This window comes from Thunnus albacares, chromosome 22 (genome assembly GCF_914725855.1).
Source record: "Thunnus albacares chromosome 22, fThuAlb1.1, whole genome shotgun sequence".
Lineage (NCBI taxonomy): Eukaryota > Metazoa > Chordata > Actinopteri > Scombriformes > Scombridae > Thunnus > Thunnus albacares.
Genome location: NC_058127.1, coordinates 23,337,864 through 23,364,785, shown reverse-complemented (window position 1 = coordinate 23,364,785; position 26,922 = coordinate 23,337,864). Strand labels below are relative to the sequence as shown.

The 26,922-nt window shown below is 37.7% G+C and overlaps 1 protein-coding gene across 1 annotated transcript; it reads left to right on the top strand.

Annotated features, from left to right (window-relative positions):
- Positions 1-1,708: 1,708 nt before the first annotated feature.
- LOC122974012 (L-selectin-like) lies at positions 1,709-4,436 on the top strand. Its single transcript, XM_044341842.1, has 2 exons — positions 1,709-1,776; positions 3,643-4,436. The coding sequence occupies exons 1-2, from the start codon at positions 1,740-1,742 to the stop codon at positions 4,026-4,028; spliced, it is 423 nt and encodes a 140-aa protein (XP_044197777.1). The 5' UTR covers positions 1,709-1,739; the 3' UTR covers positions 4,029-4,436.
- Positions 4,437-26,922: the final 22,486 nt, after the last annotated feature.

The window sequence follows — 26,922 nt, the reverse complement described above, 5'->3', positions numbered from 1 at the left end:
TGCAGCCGTGTGGCTCATTAACGTGTTTTTAATAGTTTTTGGACAACGGAGGTCTACGGCACAGAGAAATAAGATATATCAGACTTTGGATACAAACACAATACTTGTAAGTAGGATGAGTTCATTGCTGTTCAAAGACATTACTGTTAGCGGCTGGGTCAGTAAAATCAGTCCTTGGGAAACTTCCACTCCCAACATAAAGCTCTGCAAATGAATATCAACTGTAACAATGAGGAAATGAAACAGCATGTCTGACAACTCCTTCAGGCTCTGCAGGAGGGAGGAGACAGACAGAAACTCAGGGTTTGAAGAAAAGCTGCCAGTGAGCAGGTTAGTTCACAGAGTGAGTTACCACAGTGACTGACCTTCAGTTAAAGTCATCTCATGTGTTTTCACTAAACCCACGATCTGGCACAGACCCCAGGCTAAAGAGAAGCCCCCTTACTGATGGGTGTAGTCAAAAGTATGCTCTGTTGCACCTGTAACCACACCCAACAGCAATGTCATGATGTACTTACCACACCCCAAAGTACACTTCTCTACATCACAGCAGCAAGGTGAGAAGTTTAACCACTGAAGGTCAGCAAAAAGATTTTCAGCTGCTGTTAAATTGCTAATTTAATAATGTGGGAGCTCACATGCAGTATATATATGCCCAATATGTATCAACATGCCACAACCTGAGGGACAGTGAATGACCTACACACACACACACGCACACACATGCACACACACACACACACACACACACACACACGCACATACACACACGCACACACACACACACACACACACACACACACGCACGCACACACACACACACACATATACACACGCACGCGCGCGCACACACACACACTTGTGGACTTCAATGGAAATCTGATCAAGTTTTAGGTCATTTTTATGTAGAAATAGAGCAAATTCTAAAGGATTCACAAATTTCAAGCAGCACTGTACATATGTAGAGCTTGATGACCTCAAAATCTTGCTGTCCAATATGTATCAACATGCCATAAACTGAGGGACAGTGAATGACCCAGACACACACACACACGAACACACACACACACACACACACACACACACACACACACACACACACACACACACACACAAATACATGCATAAGATATACTATATATAATTGATATATATCAATCTTAATGTTGGAGAAGTACCACTCCATTCTTCAGAGACATGCTGTACCCTCTGGTTTGCATCTTTGTGGAGAAGGATTCATACTGCATCAGGATAATGACCCCAAACACACCTCAAAGCTTTGCAAGAACTACTAGAAGACCAAAGAAGACCAAGGAGTCCTGACTGTCATGGACTTGGAGGGAGATGTTGCTGCTGAATTATCTGAATGACACTTTTTCAACACTGTGAGCCTCTAACGTATAGAAGACAGAAATCTCAGAAAAACAGAAAGACAAATACAACTGAAACTCTGCACACTAGATATGACTGGAGCTAAGTGAGAAATAAAATATATATATTTTGTAGTTGGGAAAAAAATAAAATATTCTGTGAGTACATGACAATGTTTTGGAGACAAACATTTATATACGTCATACTTTTTGCATTTGGAATGCAGCAGAACCGTGACTTTTAACAATAACAGAGAAGAGAAGCTGGTGTTGTATTTGACTAGATTTGCCTAAAAACAGCAAATACAGAGGTAGAGTTTCCTTTTAATAGTGAACATCGACACACAGAGACCTCAGAGCAGCATCATAATGGAAAGGATCTTGCTGGGTGTCCTGTATCTCTCAGGTCAGTGAAATATTTAAAGATATAATATGTAACTTTTCTGCATTATAAAATCTAAAAACGACTAGACATATGTTATATATTTTGTTGAGTTGTTTAATTATCCCAGATGTTTCCAACAATGTTCAAACTGTGAGAAATCTGAAATTTTAATCAAGGTTAAGGGTCTGTTTCATTTGGTCGGCAGTTAATAGCATCATATCCTCTTTGTGTGTATGTCAGTGTTGTGGTTGTCTGCCAGGAACCGTCAATAATTTAATTTTTATCTAGTTTTAATCCACATTTTTATTAAACACTTTTTATATCTTGGTTGTTTTTAACTATATCTTTTAACCGGATGAAGGATTTTAGTCATCAGACGTCTGAATCTTAAGTTATCAGAGAAACAAGCTGAGCAAATGTTAACAGCCTCTCTGAATGTCTCGTATCCAGAGGGGCTGAAACACTGATTATTAACATGAAACTGCTTTAGTCAGTGTTTTACTGGTTTTAATCACTGTGTAGGATATTCCTCAGCAGAACTCTGTCTACCTTAATAAGTGGCCAATGCCATCACTTTATTACTTTCCTTATTGTTTGAATGTGTACATTTGTCCATAACTATGTTGGAAATTGACTATAATTTTAACTCAATTCTCCAAGTTGTATGTGTGTTAAAATCAGGTAATTAATATCTCAGTAACCACTAGAGATAAACATGTGCTGTTTGGTAGCATTGTAATCTCCTGAGCATAAGAACATTCGATTTTTAGTCATGGTAGTTGTTTGGTAACAAGGTACAGTTGTTTGAGAGACTGTTTTAAAAATAAGACAAATTATCTGACCTCCAGTGGATGCCATGATTGGTCAGACGCTTCTCTGAAGTCCCTTATCTAACTGTACCTATAAAAGACCATCACTGGAATGCAATAGTTGGATTCTCTTTGTTACTGGTACGAGGTCCCATTCTTTCTCTGAGTTGAAACCAACTTCAGCTGACAAATCTTCATCTCCACTCCCCACGGTGGCAACACCTTCTCATCTCTCCTGACGTCACCACACCACTCAGCAGCTACCAGCCCACAGACATGCAAGTAGCACACTTCTGCTCTGCTAACCGGGTGAATTCAAAAAGCTTCATCTGCTTAGAACTGAATTCTAAATTTGCCACCCCAGTTTACCAGCTGCTTCCAGTGACGGTCACTAGTCAACCCCTTTTCTGACAAACTCTGGTTCTGCATTCATTCATTCTTTCATTGTAGTGTCATTGTTTGTTTAGTGAGTGTTGTTTTGTGTCATTGTTAGGTTAGTCTTTAGGTAATAAACGTTTTGCATATAAAGTCATTGCCTTTGTTTTCCTTAACTTACTTTCAGTCACTTTACGTATCCGATTCCTTTCCTGAGTGCAAGTTAATTCCTTCCCAAAGCTGATTTATGTGTTAAAGATTCTCTTGACTAATCACCAAGAGAAACTATTTATTGGTCTTATTATGCTGATTCTGAGGTTATAACGCTGGACAAATAATTGAAGGGGTTCTTTGTAATAATTCTGCTTAACAGTAAATTTCCCCAAACTGAGCTAAAATTTCCCTACAATTGGGTCTGTTTGTTTTGGAGAGGAGGAGACCTCTGTGGATAATTTGCATAATTTGCAAAGACTGCAATGGTGATTATTTCACAATGAAGACAACAACTCCCATGATCCCACACTACTTCATGATGTCATCAAACTCTGTCTTTTGTTTTTGTTTTGATTAAGAGACCACTAGCAGCAGAAGTTAAATACTGTGTGTTTAATAATGTCTAACAGTGTTTATTATTTCATTATACTGTAATACTTAAAAATGTTAGAGTCACCTCACATGTTAAAAAGTGGTGTTTTCCTCACAGGCTGGTCCATCTTCTCCACATGTCGTCTCCATCAGTACCACTTTGTTGCTGAACCCATGAATTGGACTGAAGCTCAGACCTACTGCAGAGAGACATACACAGACCTGGTCACCATTGAAAACACTGAAGACATGAACCAACTCAACAACACAGTTTCATCTGCTGGTTACAACAGTCAAGTCTGGATTGGCCTGTACAGAGTCATTGATTGGAAGTGGTCAGATGGGTACAGAGGGAGTGGAGATGAATATAGGAACTGGGCATCCAATCAACCAGATTTAGGGGCTGATGAACTCTGTGTAGTGAGTAGAGCTAAAGATCAGTTATGGTGGGATGATTTCTGCCAAGTTCAAAATGTTTTCATCTGTTATAATGGTAAGCACTAAGCAAAGTATTGTTTCTTCTCTAATAATGATTATATTGTAGTTCAGGACTTCAACTCAAAGATTCATTTTTCCCCCAATAATTTAACTGCAGGAACACAGCTGGATCCTCAATTTGTTTTTGTGAATCAACCAATGAACTGGTCCAATGCTCAGAGGTACTGCAGGGAGAACTTCACAGACCTGGCCACTGTGAGGAACAACACTGAGAACCAGGAGGTCATGAACTTGGTGCCAGGTACATACTGGGCATGGATCGGCCTGTACAGAGATCCTAACATTAACTGGTCTGATGGCAGTGCCTACTCGTTCACCAATTGGAGTGGTTCAGTTTCAGCATCACTCAAATTGATGAAAATGATGTGTGGTGTGCAGGAATCAAACCAATGGACATTTATGTCCTGTGAAGAGAGATTTCCATTTGTCTGCTACAACATCCCTGGTGAGTGGTTTACTGTCCTTCAGTGGAAGCCAGAGAATGCTGCATAACTTTAGCATAAATCATGTTTGAATGTACATGAAAAAAATGTAAATATCACAGAACTAATAGGACAGCAAATGAATGATTAATTTCTCCTCTCATTCTGTGTCTCAGTACCAGTAAAGAGGCGGGTAGTTAAGCTGAGGATGAAGGCGCAGGACTCCTCTGTGGATCTCAATGACCCTGCTGTGAAAGCAGACATCCTGAAAAAGGCAAGTCTCCAAAATCCAGACTGGGTTAGGGGCTGGTGTGTCTCAAACAGGTCTAGAATACTTGTTTACATGCTTATTCTGCTTGATGTGTTTTGCCACTATGAAGTTTGATAATATCTAAAAACCAGTGGGGGTTTTTACACACAACAACAACACAATAGAGAGGATGAATGTTTCAAAATGACTTCTATCTGTGTTTCCCAGTTCCAGGACAGACTGAAGGAGCAAGGAGTGAGTGGAGTCACCCTGAAGTGGAGAGAACAGCCTGATGGGAAAGTCTTCCACAAGGAGGGAAAAGAAGAGAAGAAGAAAAATAGAAAGAAGACTGAGCTCTGAAATGAAAACCCAGCTTTACTTATCTGTAATCCATGTTGAATGTTGATTCTCTATCTGCTAACAATACACTATCATCAGCTTAACCGTAACCTTGACTACATCCTGTATAGAAGAGTTTTATCCTTCCTCATCAATATTACTGTGTGAAGTGTTTCAATCAAAGTCACTTTTCTTCCAAATAAAACATATGAGATGAGTCTTTGGCTTCAAGTTTACAGTGTGTGAACCAACCTGATAAAAGCAACAGACACACAGTTATGGCAGTGATTTATTGCAGAATAATAAAGTAATCTAGGTGATAATGGGAGCACTGGTAGTCTGCAAAGGCCTTCCATCCAAACTTTTGAAATCTGTAGACTTCTGTTGCTGCACTCAAACAAAAACACTTTAGCAAAAGGCAAGAATACTAAGAAAAGACACAACTGACAAATGTATGAAAAAGTGTGAGTATCTTATATAGATAATATGATATAGGCTGATAATATAGGCTGACACAGCAAAATGTATCCACTTCACATTCCCTCCATGACAGCCAGTGGAGGAAGAAGTTTTTACATCCTTTACTTCAAAGCAGCAATACTACAATATAACATAAGTATGATGAGTAAAACGTAGTAGAAGTATAACAAGTGAAAATAGTGGTTGTGCAGTGACGTTAATATGACATTATTAGATTATTAATACTGATGCATCAGTGTGTGAACAACATTTTATTGTTGTAGCTGGTTAAGGTGGAGCTAGTTTGAACTACTTTATATACAGCAAACTTAACTGTAGGTAGTTAAGTCCAGTGGTTCCCAACCTAGGGGTTGGGCCCCTCCAAAGGGTCCCAAGATAAATCTGAGGGGTTGTGAGATGATTGATGGGAGAGGAAAGAGGTTAAAAGACAAATGAAACACTGGTTTAATCTTTAATGTGTTGTATTTTATATCATGAGTGTTTTTATGTTAAATAAAATATTCTGTACAGTAACTAGTGACTATAGGTGTTAAATAAATGTATAATATTTCCTCAAATATTGTGAAGTACAAGTGGCTAAAAATGGAAACATTCAAATAAAGTACAAGTACCTCAACATTGTACTGAAGTACAGTATTTGAGTAAATGTACTTAATTTGTTGTCAGATGATGACAGAAACATGTCATGTGACTGAGCACCTCTGTTATTTTACACACCATTGGACAAACTATGTGCTCCTACAAACATGGTTGTGAACGTCACATCAAACCTCTGTAAATATGTCAGGTCTAAATAATTACACACAACTAAAGAATATACAGATACATAGTGGGATTATAGTGGATTATCAATGACTGCATGAGCACATACTGTGTTTCATATTGCATACATGCTGAGCTCTCCACGTATCTGTGTGTGAGAATTAAAATGTAACACTGCACTCTTGTGTTTGCATGTGTGTATTGTTGGCTTCAAAGTGAGAGTCTAGTAAATGTGGGAACAAAGTGAGAGACAGACATGTAAAACAAGAGGGGAGGATGTGATTTGTTGTTGTAGTTTTACTGAACTACAGCTGATTGCATGTTACCCTTTAGAAATAATCTTACTACCATAGGATCATTAAAATGGTTTACTTGAGAAAACATCTGAAATATCTTCATTTTAGAGGAGTCATTGAACCTCTCCTGTATTTCTCTCTTTGTTGGTAACGATTTACTGAGTCCTATTGCATTTCTACATGAGATGCTTGAGAGAATTTGAGGAAGACAGATAACAGAGAGAGAAAATAAAACATGTATTGAGTTCAGTAAAGTGACTTATTTGGATGTAGTTTGGTTAAACTAAGAACCTGGAGTTTTGTATTGATTTGCAGCCTTGTAACATTTAGATGGGAGCTGTGTTTAGTGGCCTTTTGTTTGACACAAATGATAATGATGTAATAATAAATTACTCACCTTTACCTGGTTTCTTGGAGAGTGGATGCCACCCTTCGCTGATGAAACCTTCCGGGACCATGAACCTGGGAAGAATCATCACCCATTTACCGTGTGTGAGCCCGGCTATGTGCTCCTGTGTGTCTGGCACAGTTAGAGTGTAAGGTTGATAACAGAGATGGGGGGAGAAATTACTCACCTTATGCAACATTTCTGGAGAAGAAACTCAGGCACAGTGCAGATGAGTAGAGGAGAGAACACCTGCTGCCAAGCAGGCTGCCTGCGTGACGTTATGTCATAGAAAGATGTAAGATGAGAGGCCAGAGAACAACAAGCAACAGACATTGTTTTTCCCTTTATTCATCTCACCTGAGTTGGGGAGACATAAGCAACCCCCTCCTCAGTGTGGTGCCTCTAACTCCTGGAACACACAGCCTACCTTTACCTGAACAGTGTGTGTGCATCACTGAACTGCTGTGTCTCACACACCTGCAGTGTCCACACAGACAGTGTTGCTGCTGCAGTGCTGCTACTGCCAGTCCTATATTTCTACATAGAGTTTGACTTTGATAATGGACGTTAATAACAGAATGTTTCATATCATTTAATTTATATCTAGTTTAGACAGTCAAAGGTTAAGAATTGTGTGCTCATTTGTGAAAAAGAAATAAATGTGAAAGCTTTGTTTCTGACGGGCATGGTGGGGTCAAGTTGGGGCTACTTCTGTGTCAGACACATACACTCCTCATGATGGGTGAGGGAGGGACGGGGTGCGTCCTCTAACAGTCAGCTTCCTCCCCAGGGCCTGGAGGCAGCTAAGGAAGGGGAAACCACAGCCCCTTGATGCCCCAGCCAGTTGATGGTGGAGTGATGCTGCTTCCACTTGCAGATAATGGCCCCAGTGGTGCTTATGGGAACATTTAAGAGTTGAGGAATCAGTCGCTAACCTGTACCCTTCCTATGTTGCTCAACAGTCTTGTTGCAAAGGTTTTGGGAGAGCTCTTTGCCTCTAATCATCATGAGATGCTTCTTCATGACAGCTTGGTAACAAATAATGTGTTCACAGATGTCTAACCCTTTTTAAAAGAGTGGAAGTGCTAATAGCCACATGAACTAACCAGCTGATTCTAAATAGCACAGGTAAGAGGACTAATTAGTGGTTCAGTGTTTGTCCATACAGCGTGTTCAAGACTTTAGGTCATTCAAATGTAATGCACATGACTTTTTTATTGATTGGAATGTTATGATTTCTTTAGCTGTTTTGCCTTATTGGGTTAATATCAATGTCTGATCTTAATTTCATATGAATATCTGCCCTGGAAATATGTTTCCTGAAAAAAATGTTGACGTGTTGAATACTTATTTCCCCCACTGTACATTTCTGTTTTTCGTATTAATTATTATACACATACAATTAATACTTTATCTCCATGATAGAAAGAAGAAGACGTCAGATGACGTGAGTCAGATACAGCTTCTCTCTCTGTCTCTTTGGTCACTAATTTCATCTCTGATGGTTAAATGTCTCTGTGGCTGTTGTGTGAATTTATCTCCCTAACAAGAATACAGCAGAGATCATATAATGTGCTGTAGGTAGTTTGCTTGTTGAAGTTACAGTGAGCTGTCTGGACTCACTCATTCATTTGGAATTGATCAGTTTTTAATTGAGTGGTTGTTCAGTCACCTGTTGATGATGTGTGATTAGTGAATGAGTGTGCAGGAGGTCTGGCTGCCTGCTTCTGACAGTTTCTTTAGTTTGTTTTTAAGCTGAGTCGTATATTGAATAATAAGCTTAAAGTAACTAGAATAACAAGTGTTAACTAGTGGTGTAACAGATTGTAGTTGATCCGTGATCCGTAAGGATCGCCCCCCACGGTTCAGCAGGCATATGAACTGTGGATTAATTGCAAAATTTATGTCTCATTTAAGACAAAGTAAACAAATTGCTGTAAGTACAAGTCATGGACAGACAGCGTGTCGCTAACAGAGATTTTGAAGAGCGACATTCAAACCAGCATATAACGGGTCCGAAGTGATATTTGAGTTATGTTTACCTGCTATTTAATGTGCTGCAGCTGAGCAGCTGATTAGCATCTAGCTGCTAACTGACGTTAGCAGTGAATGTTTGTTTGGTGGCTCGTTCAATAAGCTGCAGGACAAGACGTGTGTTCATGTTTCTAAGTTATCATCAAGTTTTTTGCTGTAAGTGTGTTACAGAATAAATGGAAAACAACGTTTTATTTGTCTCCCCCTTTTTTCTTTTTTCTTTTTTTTTTTGCTGATCCTAATAATGATCTGATCCGTGACTCAAATCCGTGATACGATCCGAACCGTGAATTTTGTGACCCGCTGCACTCCTAGTGTTAACATGTCAGCTTTGTAGACTATATTTTATATGTGGTGCATATAGATAAGAGTGTGTAAGTCATGTATTTGATACATGCATTCATACTTTCTGATGTGAACCTACACTTTTAGATCTGTGAATGTTTTTAGTGTTCAGTCTTTTTAGTGTTCAGCATTGATCTGAACCTGTATCACATTATAAGCTTTGTGGTACTTTATATATTTCTGTATACTAAGAAAATACACAGGAAACACATGTAAATCATGTGATATGTTGTCTGATTCTGATGAAAACATGAATCTGTTGTCACAATAGAACCATACTATAAATTTGAATTTCACTTTGTTTGTAAAATGACACATTCAGAACCACTGCAGGTCTAAAATGACACTTCTCTGTTTAGAAACAATATGTATAAATGTATTTAAAGAAGCATCCTTTTCACCACTCAGGGCTTTTTGTTTTTTTAAAAACAAATTGATTTATTGGCATATAAAATTGCATATAAAAGTTCTGCAAAACCCAGATTACATTCAGTGACATTTAAACAGTGTTGGTGAGATTTATTAATCCAACTTGTTACAGACTCTACCTTTGTTTTGTGAGACACAGCCTGAAACCTAGATGATGTTTTGCAAAGAAACATTGTCATTAACAACAGTTTTTGCATAAAGATACCAACCAATACCAAAACCGACCAATCAGATGTCTCAGGAGCAGAGAAGGAAAGCAGGCCGGGAATTTCCCTGGATTTTTAATTTTATAGGTAGAGTTTCCTTTTTACAGTTCACACAGTAGCATCATGATGGAAAGGATCTTGCTGGGTGTCCTGTATCTCTCAGGTCAGTGAAACCTCAGATATTTTACTGTGCTTGTTCTTGTATATTATAACACTTAAAAGGAAATGTTTGAGCTACCTTACATGCTCATATGGTCATACGTTTTTTCTATACAGTTTATTGTTTATTAAGTAGCGTTGTGATAGTGGGAAACATGGCATCAGGAAGTCAAATTGTTATTCTAAGCAAAGAGGGGCTTTCTCAGTGTCAAATCATGGCTAGACTAAATGTTTCTAAGGGGGCAGAGCATGGAACTCTAAAACACTTTGCTGAAACTGGATCAGTTATATCCAAAACACGATCAGGCAGAACAAAAGTGAGCACACCATCAGAAGTTCAATACTTTAAGCTTAGTTCTCTGAGAGATAGAAAAGTAATTTCATCACAGATACAGAATTTTCTAAATAAAGAACACAAGACTCCAGTCCAAAAGTTCTGTCAAAAGAGGGACTCAGAGGATGTGTAGCAGTTTCTAAACCACTTCTCAGGGGGGAAACAACGCTTGGAGTAAGCTAAGAAATACCAGTATTTCACAGTAAATGACTGGAAAAAAGTCCTTTTTACTGATGAGTCCAAGTTTGAGATTAATGGCAGTAACAGAAGAGTGTATGTAAGGAGAGGAACAGGAGAGAGAATGATACCGCACTGTATCAAACCATCAGTGAAACATGGTGGTGGGAATATTCAAATCTGTGGGTGTTTTGCCTGCTCTGGAGTTGGACACTTGCACCGAATTGACTCCACCCTGACAAAGGAGAAGTACCACTCCATTCTTCAGAGACATGCTGTACCCTCTGGTTTGCATCTTTGTGGAGAAGGAAGCTTTGCAAGAACTACTTGAAGACCAAAGAAGACCAAGGAGTCCTGACTGTCATGGACTTTCCTCCACAGTCACCTGACCTCAACCCCATTTCAACGATTTCAACAAAGAAGATTTAACTTTTCACTCAAATTGTTAAGCTGATATTATCATTTGAAAAAATAGTATTAAAGTCTAAACAAAAGTAAAATAGAAGTATCTTAGTGGTCTCAGACTTTTGGGCCCCACTGTAGATATGTGCGTTTGTGTGTTGTGTTCAGATGTATGTGAATTTCATATTTATATATATATATAGGCTATATATAGATATATAGGGGTAGGGGGGAAGGGGTTTGTTAAACTGGTGAATGACAGCGCCACCTAGGAGAGAGCCTAGGTCTCTAAATGTTCGTGTTAACAGGGGTGAGCAGTAGTAATTACCCAAAGAGACAGTCAGACTCAATTTGAATAATTTATTCATAAATTACTCAATTAAAAAAAAAGGCACAATGCAAAATAATTAAAACTAATACTCTGAAACCAAGGCCTAATATAAAATGATTAAAAAATAAATAAAAAGAGTCCAATAAAAATAAATAAAATGCGTCCAACTGTCCAGTCGCTCCGCCGACCAGCCGCCCTCTCCAGTCCGCTCTCAGCTCCGTAGCCAGCTCGTCCCTTCCGCTGTTGCTGCCCTGGAAGTAAAAAGAGGAAATCCGCCAGAGGGGAGCCAACGCCTGTACTTTCTCCGGTCCTTGCCCACCCTGTTTCACTATACTTACACTTTGTCTGGACAGCTCGCCCAGCTGGTGGTAAGCAAGGAGGGTATACAGTGTTTTATCAAACATTTTACTGTCATTAGCCTCTGACACTGTCCTTACACTCACAGCCCAGCAGCATCTCTTCTTCTCCGCTGTGTGAATTATAGCACTATAGCACTCTTAGGGCAGAATATTTTACAGTAAAACTCAAAACAGATTTACAAAATAATAATAATGCAATCAATAATATTTAAAAGAAAAAGCAAAGAATTCAAAGACACAAAGCAGATAAAACATTTTTAATTGCTAATAAGTATCAGCAGCAGAGTAATTAAGGGGAATAATTTCAAATAAGAAGTGACAGGTAGGTTACAGGATAATTGTAATAAAATTCATCATCTTGGATAGAGAGAGAGAGAGAGAGAGAGAGAGAGAGAGAGAGAGAGAGAGAGAGGTTTTGATCACTTTCATGTCATTTACATTTACTTTCATTGAAAAAAGTTTTGTTGTTCCCTCCTGGAATAGAGAATGATTGATGACGATGACGATTAAAGATGGTGAATAAAATTGAATAAACATAATTATTTATTAATACTAACTTTTATTCTTTTAGGCTTGCGGTACTTTCAGACAGATATTGTTTCCAATATAAAGTGTTATCTTTAAAAAGATATAAAGATAACACAGTTATTTATCACTACTGCCACAGTTGGCAATGGTTGAATTTCCACCATGGCTCACCATGTGACAATAGACACAACTCAATAATCAGTTTGATTATCAAGTCTTGGCCAATAAACACTGTTTATGATATCATTTGAATAAACTTGCCATGTTATTCATGTGATGTCGCTAATTGTTCCCCCTGCTGCTACTACCTGCTGTACTTGGCTATACATGATGTGGCAGAACCACATATCAATTGTTAACATGCCCAATAATTGATTAAGGAAAATGTTTGAAATTTGCATTGCAAATGAAAACTTGGCAAAAGCTATTATACTTATACTATATAGAGCAATATCAGTGTTTAATAATACTTTTTGTTTAAAGGAACAGTGTAAAGCTTATTTGATTTCTTATATCAGTCAGATGAGAAGATTGATACCACTTTCTTGTTTGTATGTTGAATATAATCTGGGGACTGTTAGCTTAGCTTAGCACAAAGACTGGAAACAGGGGGAAACAGCTAGCCTCATTCAAAAATCAGCCTACTAGCACCTCTAAAACACACAAATGAACATTTTATCTGTTTGTTTAAATCTTGCACAAGATTTTTTTCTTAGCTTAGAGGAAGTTCAGAGGAGACAACCAACAATGAATGTTTCAAATGATTTAATGTATTTATATGAGGTTTATATGATATTGTGAGTAATACAAAGCATTTAAAACACATTACAAAAATTAGCCAATTCAGGCTCAAAATGAGGTTTGCACATTAATACCAAAATCATTACCATATCGTAAATGAAATGTCATTTCACATTATGTGATTTATTAAAGCAACAAAAGTAACTTTGCAAAGGAGCGAGGCTTTTTCCAGACAGGGAGCTGGTTTACGAGGTTGCTTCATCCAGACTTTTCATGATTTTCTTAACCCAGGGGAGACTGTGACCCACACAGATGTGATGAGACTTTCTGGTCACCAAACTGAAAGACAGCAGGTGAAAATGACAATGTCACAATGACACATGACAGTGTTTTTTAAGTAATTAAAATAGGATAACAAATAGATGTGTTCAGCTCTTATTGTCACCAAACTAAAAAAAGGAACAAGATCATTTAAAAAATAGAATATATATTTGTATATTTAGTTCATCATAATTGATCAACTGAAAAAAATTGTATTGACAAGTTGAATTATGCATTATCAAAGTCAAAACAAAGAAAAATCATTACATTTGCCACATAATAATTCCATCTCTGTATTCTGGCTTTAAATAAATGTATTGCAAAATTTAATTGTAAAATCAAACAAGATACGTATATTTGTGCCTAATATATTAAAGTTATTATTATGTTCAGTGAAGTAATTTAAATGATCAGGACAAAAGTACAAATTTCTTACATGATTGCAGTCCTCGGGCAGCGGTAATCAGTCGTATAATATGACTGGATCGAGTTTTTGTTCACTATTCTTGGGTAGAATTTGAAGCAGCAGTCATCAGGACCCTTAACAGAAGGAGGTCGTCTCTGCTCATGAGGGGGACTGGCTGCAGTTTTCTCAAACCTGTCTCCAACAGTGGATACATCAACACATGACCAGCTCAAAAGACTTTGTGGAAATAAAGTCAAATACAGACACATACACTGAGCTGTATCATAAAGTGATCTTTTCCTTATTAGTGTATCACTGTGTAGAACTTAGAAGAAGATTTAATAAAAAAACAAAAAAAACAGAACTGTAGTGAAAGCAGAAAGGAAACTTTCCATATCAATATACAGCTCTTTGTTGGCAAATGTTAAACTAGTCCAATACAGAACAGAAGAATCATGATGCACAGGTGAAAAAAGCATCACAATGCTCCCACTGATACTAATATTATTGCAACTGGTACCAGTGCTGGTACTATAATACTAATACTGGTATGAAAGAAAGAAAGATAAAGATTTAAAAGATGAAGATAAAGTTTTAACTTGTATTACATAATAAACAGCTTTTACTTTGAATATAATAGCTAAATTTAACTCACATTCTCTTTGGTTTGTGTTGCGGTGTAGGAGATATGAGGTTGATCTCTAACAGCAGTGAGGAGTCTTGATCTTTTTGCTGTATTTTTGTCTTGTTGTACTGACAGTGTTGCTGACATTTGATCATGTTGGTTGAGTTGCTGCTTTCATGCAGTGAGAGGTTGCTTTGTCCATATTCTGCAGAAAACAAGAGGAGTTTAGCTGGCATAGATAATGACAAACATATCATTTAGGATAAATGGAATATATAATAATTGCTAAATGTATAAAATTGTATTTTCCTGTATATAAATAAGATGATTAGGATATAAGGGTATGAAGAATTGAGACAAGAAAATAAATGAATTGGTGGCGTATTTGTGGCATAGATAGAGACTCGCCTTGAAAAGTCGTGTTGGTGTTGTAGGTTTTATTATCAGTGATGTTGACTGAATGTAGAGTTGATGTCCAGTTCATTTCAGATGGAAGCTGAATACAGAACTCCTTGTTGCTGTCAGAGCTTCTTCTCTGTATGGACACTGCAAATCAACACAAACCATCTCAAGATTGCCAACATGTGTTTAAATATGCTAAATGGTAAATGAACTGCATTTATATAGCGCCTTTCCAGTCTTCCAATCACTCAAAGCTCTTTACACTACATGTCAGCATTCACTCATTCACATACACAGATTCATACACTGATAGCTGAGGCTGCCATGCAAGGTGCCAACCTGCTCATCAAGAGTTTCAGTAACTCTTTAGATTACAGCCTGCAACGTACAGCGTAATTACTCCATAGTCATGATGTAATCTTTTGTACTAACAGTGTACCAGCACAGTACATACCAATACATATATGTAGGTACAGGGGAACAAGATGTGAAGTTGTGGAATAAGGGTTCAACAATTTAGGAACTTGTGAAGAACTTATACTGTAGTTATTTTAACTACTGGGTACCTATTCTATTGTAATAGAGTATGTATAACCTACTAAGCAATAATCTGGAAGTTTGGGAGAAATTTAGGGTTAATTATTACTGTAGTTATTTTTTAACTACTGGGTAGCTGTTATGTTATTACAGGATACCATAAAACTGAGCAAAAATCTGGACGTTTCAAGGAAGATGTGATGACTTCTGCAGCACTTAATAAATCTGATGTGATTTTATTTCAAAATGACCTTATTACCGTCAAACAAGCAAAATACAAAGTGTAAATCAAATAAGTGACAAAGATTTGGATAGGAAGAACATAAAAACAATGCCATAAAGACAATAATAATGCAAGAGTACTGTGTTATTTTTTATTACAATTGTGACTTACTTCAGATCACAGCAGGGGGCGACGGAGTGTTTTCTATAAAGAATTGGAAAAGGCTCTCCGCCCACCCACCATACAGGTGTATGTTGGAAGGATGTTTTTTGCTGACCTACTTTACAGCAAACTTATGGTGAGTAATAATCTTAATATATTTATTGGCACAGAACTATCTGGTTTGTGGCTCATGTCAAATGTAGCGTTAACGGAACAAAAGAAAGATGCTGTTGGACTTTTAGCTTGATAATCATTTGTTAGCTACCAGCTGAAAGAGCAAAGCAGTAACTTACCCTGCAGATTTTACAAGCTAATACTAATGATTGCTCTAACAGTAATTAAAGGCAATGTAATACATAACACGTGTGGGTTTGTGTCTTACAGAAGCTGAAATATGTTCAGGTGATTTTATTCACATAGCAACCTACACTAAGTTAATCTGCTGCTGCACTGGCTAAACTTTCAACACATCCTCATTGGAGCTTATTTTAATTTGTGATGACTTTGCTGGCAACTAGCAATTGCAGGAAATTATATTTCCTGTATAGCCTCATGTAGCCCATTAATATTGCATTTATTCACATCTAGAATGTCAGCCATGATGGCTTTGCAGTTGTGTGGCGAAGAGTTTGATTATTATGGCTTCTCACCAAGTGGGAGACATAATGACTGTCAGAAATCCAGATATCTCACACTATAAATTACAGACAAGAGACTGACATTACAGTTTTTCTCTGTAGGGTCAACATATGGCCACAGTGCACCAGCTTCTTTCTCCTTGTCTCATTCTCATCCCTGTCATCTTCATCAGGAGTGGAAAGGAAGATGAAAGAATAAAAGAAGAAGAAGAAGAAGAAATGAAGAAGCAATGCAAGAAAAACAAAGAAATAAAGAATTAAATGCTATTTGTTCCTTGAAGGTTTCTAATTTATTTTAAATAAGAAGTATGTTAAATAAAGGTTTTAAGTTAAGGATGTAAAATTTAGATTTTAATATGATAGAAGACATACAATGTACACTTTAGATTACAGCCCACATACCCTGTAGTTACCCTGTAACTACATATAACAAGGGAGAAACAACCAACATAACTTACTCTGTAACTACATAGGACAATGTGAGGACAGTTTGTTTCAATTTTACTTGCCTCAAAACATGGAAGAACAAACTAAATTCACTACACAGTTTGCAATCAGAAGGGCATATGAACCATATATATGCATTCTGATTCATACCTCATGTTTTATCTTTAGCTATATTTATATTAGCTATAGCTATATATTTATTTCCTGGGATGAAAGGAGACCGTGCAGAACTGAAAAAAGGGTAAACTTGCACCTTGAGGAGCCGTAATGCAGACTTTCAGACTTTCAACATTTTTAACATGTAAATGAGTGACATCTTTGGTGAGTAAATTCTGTCCACCGATGGCAGGCAGAGCCACCAGGCCATAAAGGAGCGTCAAGTGATGAAGTTTGCTGGTGAAGTGAACGACAGCTGAGACAGTCTTCAGAGGCCAACAGCATCCATGACAATACGCTGTCCTCTGGACCTTTGTTCCGAAGTAAACGCACAGATGTACCCTGTAGTTATTTAAGTACCCCAAAATGAAAAAGGAACAATGTAGTTTGCCTGTTTGTTAGTAATTAGGTCATTTTGAAATAAAATCACATTAGATTTATTAAGTGCTGCAGAAGTCATCACTCCATCTTCCCTGAAACATCCAGAGTTTTGCTCAGTTTTATGATCATACTATACCCTCTAATAACAGAATAGGTACCTAGTAGTTAAATAATAACTAGAGTATTAATTCTCTCTAAATTCTTCCCAAATTTCAAGATTATTGCTCAGTAGGTTGTACATAATCGGAAATAATAGAATAGGGACCTGGTGGTTAAAAAATAACTACAGTAGTAATTTGTAAGTTCCCAAATTGTTACACCCTTATTCCATAACGTCACATCTTGTTCCCCTGTACCTACATATATGTATTGGTGCATACTGTACTGTTACACCGTTAGTACAAAAGTCAATTAAGCTTTACTTTGCAGGCTGTAATCTAAAGCATTAACAGAGTTTCTAATGCTCATTCACACTCACACTCACACACTGATGGCAAAACCTCCGGGAGCAATTTGGTGTTCAGTATCTTGCCTGAGGACGCTTCAACATGCGGATCAGAGGAGCTGGAGATCGAACCAGGTCCTCCAGTAGAAACTGGAGGAGCCAGTAGAAGTGAAGGTTCTTTTACTTCTACTGGAGGAGCCTCCAGTAGAAGAACCTTTACTTCTAGACTGTAAAGGTTTAACTGCTAATATAATTTGCAACATACTTTGGATTTAAAGTCAACAAAGTGTCATGAAAACTAGGGACGCTCAGTTCTTTAAGTTTCTCTTACCTGAAAAAGGATGTGGTTGTAAAAAGAAGAGAATCCATACAATGTTCAAGAGAAGCACACTGACATGGACAGTCCACTGCATGTTTCTATCTGCTGATTAAACTCCACACTGTACTGAAAAACAGCTGCTGACAGACAGTCTGTGTGGGATACTAAAAGATGAATCACCTAACCTCATAGATTATGTATACTCATGTGTGTTTGTGTCTAGTGGAGGGGCCTGAAATTGACCATGTAACCACAGAAGATTTTCGCATTCTCATTTTCAGACTTTTCTTACAAGAGCAACTGCAGTATGTGACCAACATATTTGATCAGAATACTAAAAGAAGTGCTTTATGAGTCAGGTAATTACCATAAATGTTATGATACTATCCAGACTCCATCTGAGCAAGTACAGAAGTGTATCTGTGGTAAATGTCAAGGTCTTTATATTATTTAATAATCATTCTTTATAGCTCAGTGTTCCCTTTAACACCACTTGCAAAAACAAGGCCTACCGTAGACAGAATATGGCAGCCATGACCCTAACCAGCACTCAGACTCATGAATGAGGATTTAACCACTGGGATATCTACATTATTCTACTATCAGTAAAGGCAAAAACATTGGTTGAAATATTCCAGTTAATAGAACTTCACTTAATCTTCTCACATGTCACAAACCTTGATTTACATGTTAGTGAGTTCAGTAACCAACCAACTATAAGAATATATTAAAATACTTCTGGAGGTAACAGTCATGCCAATAGAACGCATTGACATGAATAAAAGTCAGTAAGTTTTCCATGACCTAGGAAATCTCAAAATCCCATAAAAAAAGGGAATCAATATACATTTCAGGATATCTATGTCGCAACTCAGCAGTAAACAGTTTGTGAGACACTTTAAAAATATATATAATTAATACTGAGAATAATTCAAGAAACACTGATGTATAAAAATGAATATGTTTCTCCGTGCTGGAGTTCCCCGCCGGAGAGGCTGACAGGGATTTCTTCTACATACGTTGACCTCGTTATTTGACACTTTGGCCACATTTAATATGAACATCTGACATTGTAACATTATATATAAGACTGAAAATAAGGAAAAGCATAGTAGGTCTCCTTCAAAGACCTCAACAAACTGAAAGCACATGAGCTTCTCTTAAAAATGGCTCAATAGTTTACACACTCTGTTAAAATGACCTGATCCAAATGTGATCAACAATACAATTTAAGCTACAAGAACCCCTGAAGTAATTGTGTCCTGTGTGGCATCTATGTAATTCCACAGACTACAGTAACAATAACAAAGTAGAAAGAATAAAACAATAAAATAAGTCATGAATGTTAACATCAATACTGTAAAAAGACACTTCAGGTATGAATATATCTGCATGTGACTAGTGTGATTTATTTAGCGATGGCCTGATGGCAGTAGCTGGGAGAAGTGGTGGAGGGGGTAAGAGGGGTCCTATGTAATGATGGTGGCTTTCTTTGTTACTGACCAGATGTAAAGCTCAGTGTTTGACTTGATCCATTTATTTTACTGACCTGACTGGTGATGCAGGAGAGTTGGATTTTGTGTTTAGTGGTACAGTTATTGTAGCAAGTTGAAATATTGAAGGTGAGTATAGTATGAGTGACATGTAAACCAGGGTTAGAAAGTCTTTGTTGAGATTAAAAGTCTTAAGTTTGCTCAGCAGGTGCTGTTGGGCTTTTTTGTACATTGAGCCAGCATGCTGAGAGAAGGAGAGGAAGGTGTCTAATTCTGTCTCCAGGTATTTGAAAGTGTCCACCTGCTCCACCAACCGACCGTCCAGCTTGGTCAAACAGTGGTTGCGGTGCGTCCAATTTCCTCCTGCTCCTCCTTCAAAAGCCTGGACTAGGTTGTTCACTGACTGATGGCATTCTGACAGCGAGTTTGTGTCAGTCAGGTGTGCCACCAGAGCCACGTCATCTGCTTATTTAAAAAGAGTCTCTCACTGTTACATGAGATGCAGTTTGTGTAGATGGAGAAGAGAATCGGAAATAAAATGCAGACCTGCTGGAGTCCTGTATTTAAAATCACTGTACTGGATTTAAAACTGTTGAAGACTACATGCTGTGGCCTGTTTTTTTACAAAACAGTTTTTTACAAACAGGCCACAGATCTGTTTTTAACCTGCATTAATAGGTTTTTTGGCCAATTGGGAGCAATGGAAAGATGTGATGAACACAACATTGTTTTTGCTTATTTACACTTCCAGAAGTTGTGGAGCAACATTATCAAGTCCAATGTTCACTCTGTGTTAGCTCTGTTTTTGCTCTCTACCAACTCCTGAGGGAAATATCTGGCTCTTTAGCTGCTAAATGTTAAAAATAATTACTTTTCACAAAGTAATTATTTTGTATTCTCAAGAGCTCAAGTTTATTATGTTGTGATCAGTTTCTTTTTACAGATTGAATGTTGAAATCATTCATGTCCTCTCTGGGTTTTCAATAAAGTCGATGACTTCCATTTGTGTTTCACATTTCCAGGACAAACTGAAGGAGAAAGGAGTGAGTGGAGTCACCCTGAAGTGGAGAGAAAAGCCTGATGGGAAAGTTTTCCACAAGGAGGGAAAAAGAACTCAAGACAGAGAGAAAGAAAACTGAGCTCTGAAATTAAAACCCAACTTTAGCTGTGCTAAGGCTAATGGGAAACCTATAATTAATACTGATTCTATCTGCTAATAAAATGTATACATAGTTCACTGCCTTGTAGTTATCAGAGCACTAAACCATAACTTAGAGTGAGCTAGTCCTTTATCAATACTGTGTGTGATATTCATAACTCCTAATGAAATGTAATCCTCTCCAGAATAAAACATATGTATGAGTTGTTGTGTTTGCTTCAAGTTTACAGCAGTGCCAGTAAGTTCAAGTCTTATTTTGGATTGAGTTGTGCATTTTTAAAGCCACAAGAGGGCAGGCCATGCTTAGCTTAGTTCTCGAAATACTCCAGAGGAGGTGAGGAAATTAACAACTATTATTTTACTATTGTTATAACTATTCATTTCCACGGTCAGTTTTATCATCAACCTTATTTAGTTTTATGGGATGATTTTACCCAAAGTACTTGGAGAAAAAAAAAACAACTTATATCTTGGTAGTGTTAGGACCACATCCATATCTATATCTATACACATGAGTCAAAAAAGATCCTATTAGTGTTTGACAAGTTGTGTAAATGTATGAATGAAATGGCAAAAAGTGCAAGTACTTCATTTTCACCTCATTTTAATAGTCTGTAAGATTTATATTTGGACTGTATAGTTGTATATGACCACAGAAAAAGATGCAAGTTTGTTCTTAAAACTGGAAACCTGATAATACGAAACTAATCCTGAAGAAATGCCAAACTCTTTTACTTTAGTGGAGGATTTTAATGTAATTTAATTAATTTGTGGTAGCTGACTTTTGTGTCAGTTTTTTCTATGTTGCTGATGAACACCATCTTCAGCAGCTGGCTGGTGGTGTCCTCCAAACAAGTAAAACAAACCTTACCTGAGAGCAAACAACATCAGGCTGATGTGACAGTAAACATGTGGATTGTGTGTGTTGTTGTTTTGTGTGAAGTAAATAACAGTAAATGACTAATTTACTGTGTTCCTTCTCAGAGAGGCGGCTGCTACAGTCTTGTCTGAATCATCAGTCATTTTAGCTCCAGTTTGGAATTTATTTAGATTTATCTTTTAAGAATTGTAAGTAACAACCAGAATTTTAAGAACTTTAGTTTTTGTCAGAAGTTTGAAGTTTGCTAACAGCATTGTGGATCAAGACTTGAATAGAGAGAAAGTTTTCTCATCTCTTTTTTCTTCTATGTATTGACTCGTCACTTAGTTTCCTTGGTGAAACATCTACAGTATGAAACTGTTAAATTTGTTCAGAAGACACATGTTTTGTGTTGGAATAAACAGACATTAGCAGATTGAATCTATAACTCTGTCAGTCATGTTTGTAGAAGAGTCTTAATTTACCCAAATTCAATTCAGAGCAAATTCATCTTAGTTATGTGAAGGTTAGTTGAATGGGATAACCTAATATAACAGGTTCAATGTCAAAGTTTGTAAAATACATGGCTGTCAAGCTAGAAAGAGTTTCTTCTGACTTCCTGTGCATTAAAATGTGTATCTAAACCAGAGCAGAGTACCTGATCCTCGTCTTTATGATTTCAACACTGGCAGCACAAACACAAACAGGCAGATGACTCAGCAGTGTCATCATTTTTGGACACCAGCCTCTTGCATTCAGTTTCTTCAAACCCAGTTATCATTTTGCAGATGCGGAGCAGTGTAAGTACAGGAAGAACTGCGTGGAGGCCGATGTCAAGCGGCTGCAGGCCAAAGAGGAAGAACTGATGAAGAAGAAGCAGGAGATCAGGAACCATCTGACCCATCTGAAGAAGGAGAGGAGAGAACTGCGCACTGCTGTGGAGGCTGCTGCTGGTAAAACACATAGACTTCTGTTGAAAAAGTGCTTGTTGTTAAATGACAAAACCAAAGTCCTGCTTTATTGTGTTTTAAGATTCAGTCAGAACACTGAGCTGTACTATGCTGTCTTTTACTGCACTGTGGTGCTTCATTACTCCCACAGCAGTTTACTTTCAATTGCAAACAACTACCTGCATGCCACCATTAGCTGTCTAACTTTTTCCCTGTATGTATGTGTGTGTGTGTGTGTGTGTGTGTGTGTGTGTGTGTGTGCAGTCACCGGCGATGTTGTAACGGACCCAAGAGTCTTCTCCCTTCTCCAGCTGTGACACCTCACTGCTCCACCGGCAGCAGGGCGGCCAGAAGGCCTCACCAGTCCAGGGACACATCCTCAGGAAGGCCAAGGTCAGAGCTCACAATGTAGACTGGGACCAAAGTGATGGGCTTACTGATGATGTCACTGATGCAAAACGCAGTTTTTGCAGTCCTGTTTCATTATGTCATTAGGTCTTCAGTTCATAAAGACATTTTCCCACTTTTGAGTGGAATTAACACATCGTCTTATCACCCAACATCAGTGTTGGATCTCACTAATGCTCTTGCAGCTGAATGGGATCAAATCCCTGCAGTCAGGTTCCAACATCTTGTGGAAAGAAAAAAAGTTTTTTTTACAGCCTGGATTTGAATTTTGTCGCTCTGGCTCATGGTTCTGTCAGGTATGATGACATCATACTTTATAACCATGTAAATGTGGAGCATGCAAACTAAGTGTGTGTCTCTGTTTGTTCGTTTTACAGGAATGGAAACAGAAGAACGGCACATAAACCTCTCAACTCCTCACATCAGTCTCATGTTATTTCCTCTTTTTTTTCTTTTTAAGAAATTGTGTTTATATTTATTTAAAGCTGTTCATACAGTCTGAGAGCGTGTTGAGGACACAAGCATAGCATTCACATGAACCAGAACAAGTTGCCTGTTTTAGTAAACTATAAGTACCACAACATACAGAAATAGCAACTTTTTGAAACGTTTATACTATGGAGCATGTTTAGTGCACAAAGTTGTGCAACTTGTGTTGTCTGCTCTACTTTCTTCTTCAAGCAACCACCAGTCTCTTTGTTTCCTTTTCACTCAAAATCTGATTCAGTTTGGGTTCAAAAAGGTCAAAACCAAGTATTTATTTGTAAATGTTTAAAGGAAATACTAGCTTCCCTTTGTTTATTCATGTTGATATATTTAAAGTTTTTTATTTACTATATGTATGTGTGTATATGTGTATGTGTGTATGTGTGTGTGTGTATGTGTATACAGTGTTGCTTGAAACTTTTTAGAATTTTCTACATTTCTGCATAAATATGACCTAAAACATGATCAGATATTTACACAACTCCTAAAATTAGATAAAGTGAACACCATTAAACAAATAAGACAAAAAAATCTTTTTTTTTTTCATCTTTTTTATTTATTTATTGAGGAAAATTATCCAATCTTACATATTTGTGGGAGGCAAAAGTATGTGAACCCTTCCTTTCAGTAACTGGTGTGATCCCCTTTGACAGCAATAACTTCAACCAAACGTTTCTGGTAACTGTTTATCAGCCCTGCACATCAGCTTTTTTTTTAATTTTTTTTTTTTATTGGTGATACTGTTAACAAGACATAGTGGAAAGGAAAAAAATAAATAAAAGACAAATCAAGCAAATAGACAAACAAACAAAAATAATGACAAACAACAGCAGTGACAACATCATATTACAATGAAAAAGGTAGTAAATGTAGAGAGCAACTAAGCAATATGGATTGGTTGTGGGAAAAGGGAAGGGGGGGTGAGTGATTAAAGTGAGAAAAGAAGAGAGAGAGGGGGAGGAGAAAGGGAGGGGGAGAAAGAAAAAGTGAGAGCATTAATAATTATGATAATAATAATAATGATAATAATAATAACAATACGACAATATAACATTAATGATAATAGTCTTGTTTGATAGTATACTGTGGCGTCGGTAGCGGCAGAGGCAGCCACAATAACAGCAAAATGGGTTAAATAATTAAGATATTTATATTAATTTATATCAATTTATATCTATTTGAGTTTATATCAATTAAATTAATTTAATATGGCTATGGGGGGTGGAGCCAAACACAGAGAGCCCAAGGAGGGGATGCCACCTCTCCACACGACAGCCAGCCCCTCCAGCAACACAGCCACAGCCCAGGGACCAGACCAGCTGAGACCAGCTAAGGGGTTTTCCTACTATAGTATTTGTCTGTTTTGCTTCTTTCCCCTTCTCCCCTTCTCTGTCTTTTGTTGTTTGTTTGTTTGCTTCTTTGTCTGTTTTGGAGACGGTCCAAACCTAGTCCAGCTGGACCACTCTCAGACCCTTTGGGAGAGAGTTTGTCCAGTGGAAGGTGACCTGCTCTAACCATTCTTTAGTAGAACAACTTGTGTGTTTAGGGTTGTTGTCTTACTGCATGACGTGCTTTCTGTTGAGCTTCAGTTCACAGACAGATACCTTGACATTTTCCTGTAGAATTTGCTGGTACAACTCAGAACTCATGCCTCCATCCATGATTGCAAGTTGTCCTGGTTCAGAGGCAGCAAAGCAGCCCAAACCATGATACTACCACCACCATGTTTCACAGATGGGTTAAGGTTCTTATGCTGGAATGCAGTGTTTCCTCATTGCCAAACATAACGCTCCTCTTTCAAGCCAAAAAGTTTGATTTTGGTCTCATCCATCCACAGAACATTGTTCCAATCACCTTCTGGCTTATCCACATGGTCTTGAGCGTACTATAATAGGCAGCAATGTTCTTTTTGGAGAGAAGTGGCTTTTTTCCTTGCAACTCTGCCATGCACACCATTGATGTTCAATGTTCTCCTGATGGTGGACTCATGAACATTGACTGTAGCCACTGCACGAGAGACCTTTAGTTTCCTAGAGGTTACCCTGGGGTCCATTGTGGCCTCCCAGACTATTACACGCCTGCTCTTGGTGTGATTTTTGTTGTTCGACCATTCCTGGGGAGGGTAACAATGGTGTTGGATGTCTTCAATTTATACATGATCTGCCTGACAGTTGACTGGTGAAGTCCAAACTCTTTAGAAATGGTTTTGTAACCCTTTCCAGCCTGGTGAATATCAACAACTCTTCTTCTAATGTCCTCAGAAATCTCCTTTGTTCGAGCCATGACACATTTCCACAAACCTGTGTTGTGAAGCTCAGACTTTGATATTAAAGACCCAGATTTCTCTTCTTTAAAAAAGGTAGGGCCTCCCAGACTCACACTTGATTTTCATCCCATTGATTGAAACAACTGACTGTAATTTCCCCTTCAAATGAAGTAATAATCCTAGGGGTTCACATACTTTTGCCACACACAAATATGTAACATTGGATCATTTCCCTCAATAAATAAATGAACAAGTGTAAGGTTTTTGTCTCACTTCTTTAACTGATGTCTCTTTATCTAGTTTTAGGATTTGAATGGAAATCTGATCATGTTTTATGTCATATTTATGCAGAAATAGAGCAAATTCTAAAGGATTCACAAATTTCAAGCAGCACTGTACATATGTAGAGCTTGATGACCTCAAAATCTTGCTGTCCAATATGTATCAACATGCCATAAACTGAGGGACAGTGAATGACCCAGACACACACACACACGCGCACACACACACACACAAATACATGCATAAGATATACTATATGTAATTAATATATATCAATCTTAATGTTGGAGAAGTACCACTCCATTCTTCAGAGACATGCTGTACCCTCTGGTTTGCATCTTTGTGGAGAAGGATTCATACTGCAGCAGGATAATGACCCCAAACACACCTCAAAGCTTTGCAAGAACTACTTGAAGACCAAAGAAGACCAAGGAGTCCTGACTGTCATGGACTTTCCTCCACAGTCACCTGACCTCAACCCCATTGAACATTTATGGGGCACTTGAAGACTGAGAAAGCCAAACTTTCTGTGACATCACAAGAAGCTCTTTGGAACATTGTCAAATCCTGCTGGGATAACGAGGCTCATCAGGTTTTCAACAGACTTGTGCAGTCCGTGCCAGCTGGAGTGCATGATGTCATTAAAGTAAAAGGAGGAAATACTAAGATATTCTGAAATTTATGTACATTTTTCAAATTATTTGTAATGAAAGAAATAGTATTACATTCAGAACAAATGCAAAATAGAAGTATCTTGACTAGAAGTCTCAGACTTTGGATCCCACTGTACATGTACATCCTTTTTTTCTTTATGTAAAAATTGTTTTTATTTTTTTTGTCATTAACCTCTGACTTCATTTTCTAGAGTCTCGTCCTGTGTGGAATCTTAGGAAGCACTTGTGTTTGTTAGTAAACCAGAGATGATCATCACACTTTCTGTACTTTGCATAAGA

What these genes read in the sequence shown, in the direction of transcription:
- LOC122974012 (XM_044341842.1), top strand. Translation starts at nt 1,740, where the DNA reads ATGGAAAGGATCTTGCTGGGTGTCCTGTATCTCTCAG. An exon ending in GGGTGTCCTGTATCTCTCAG is followed by an intron (nt 1,777 to 3,642) that starts GTCAGTGAAATA and finishes TTTTCCTCACAG; the next exon opens with GCTGGTCCATCTTCTCCACA.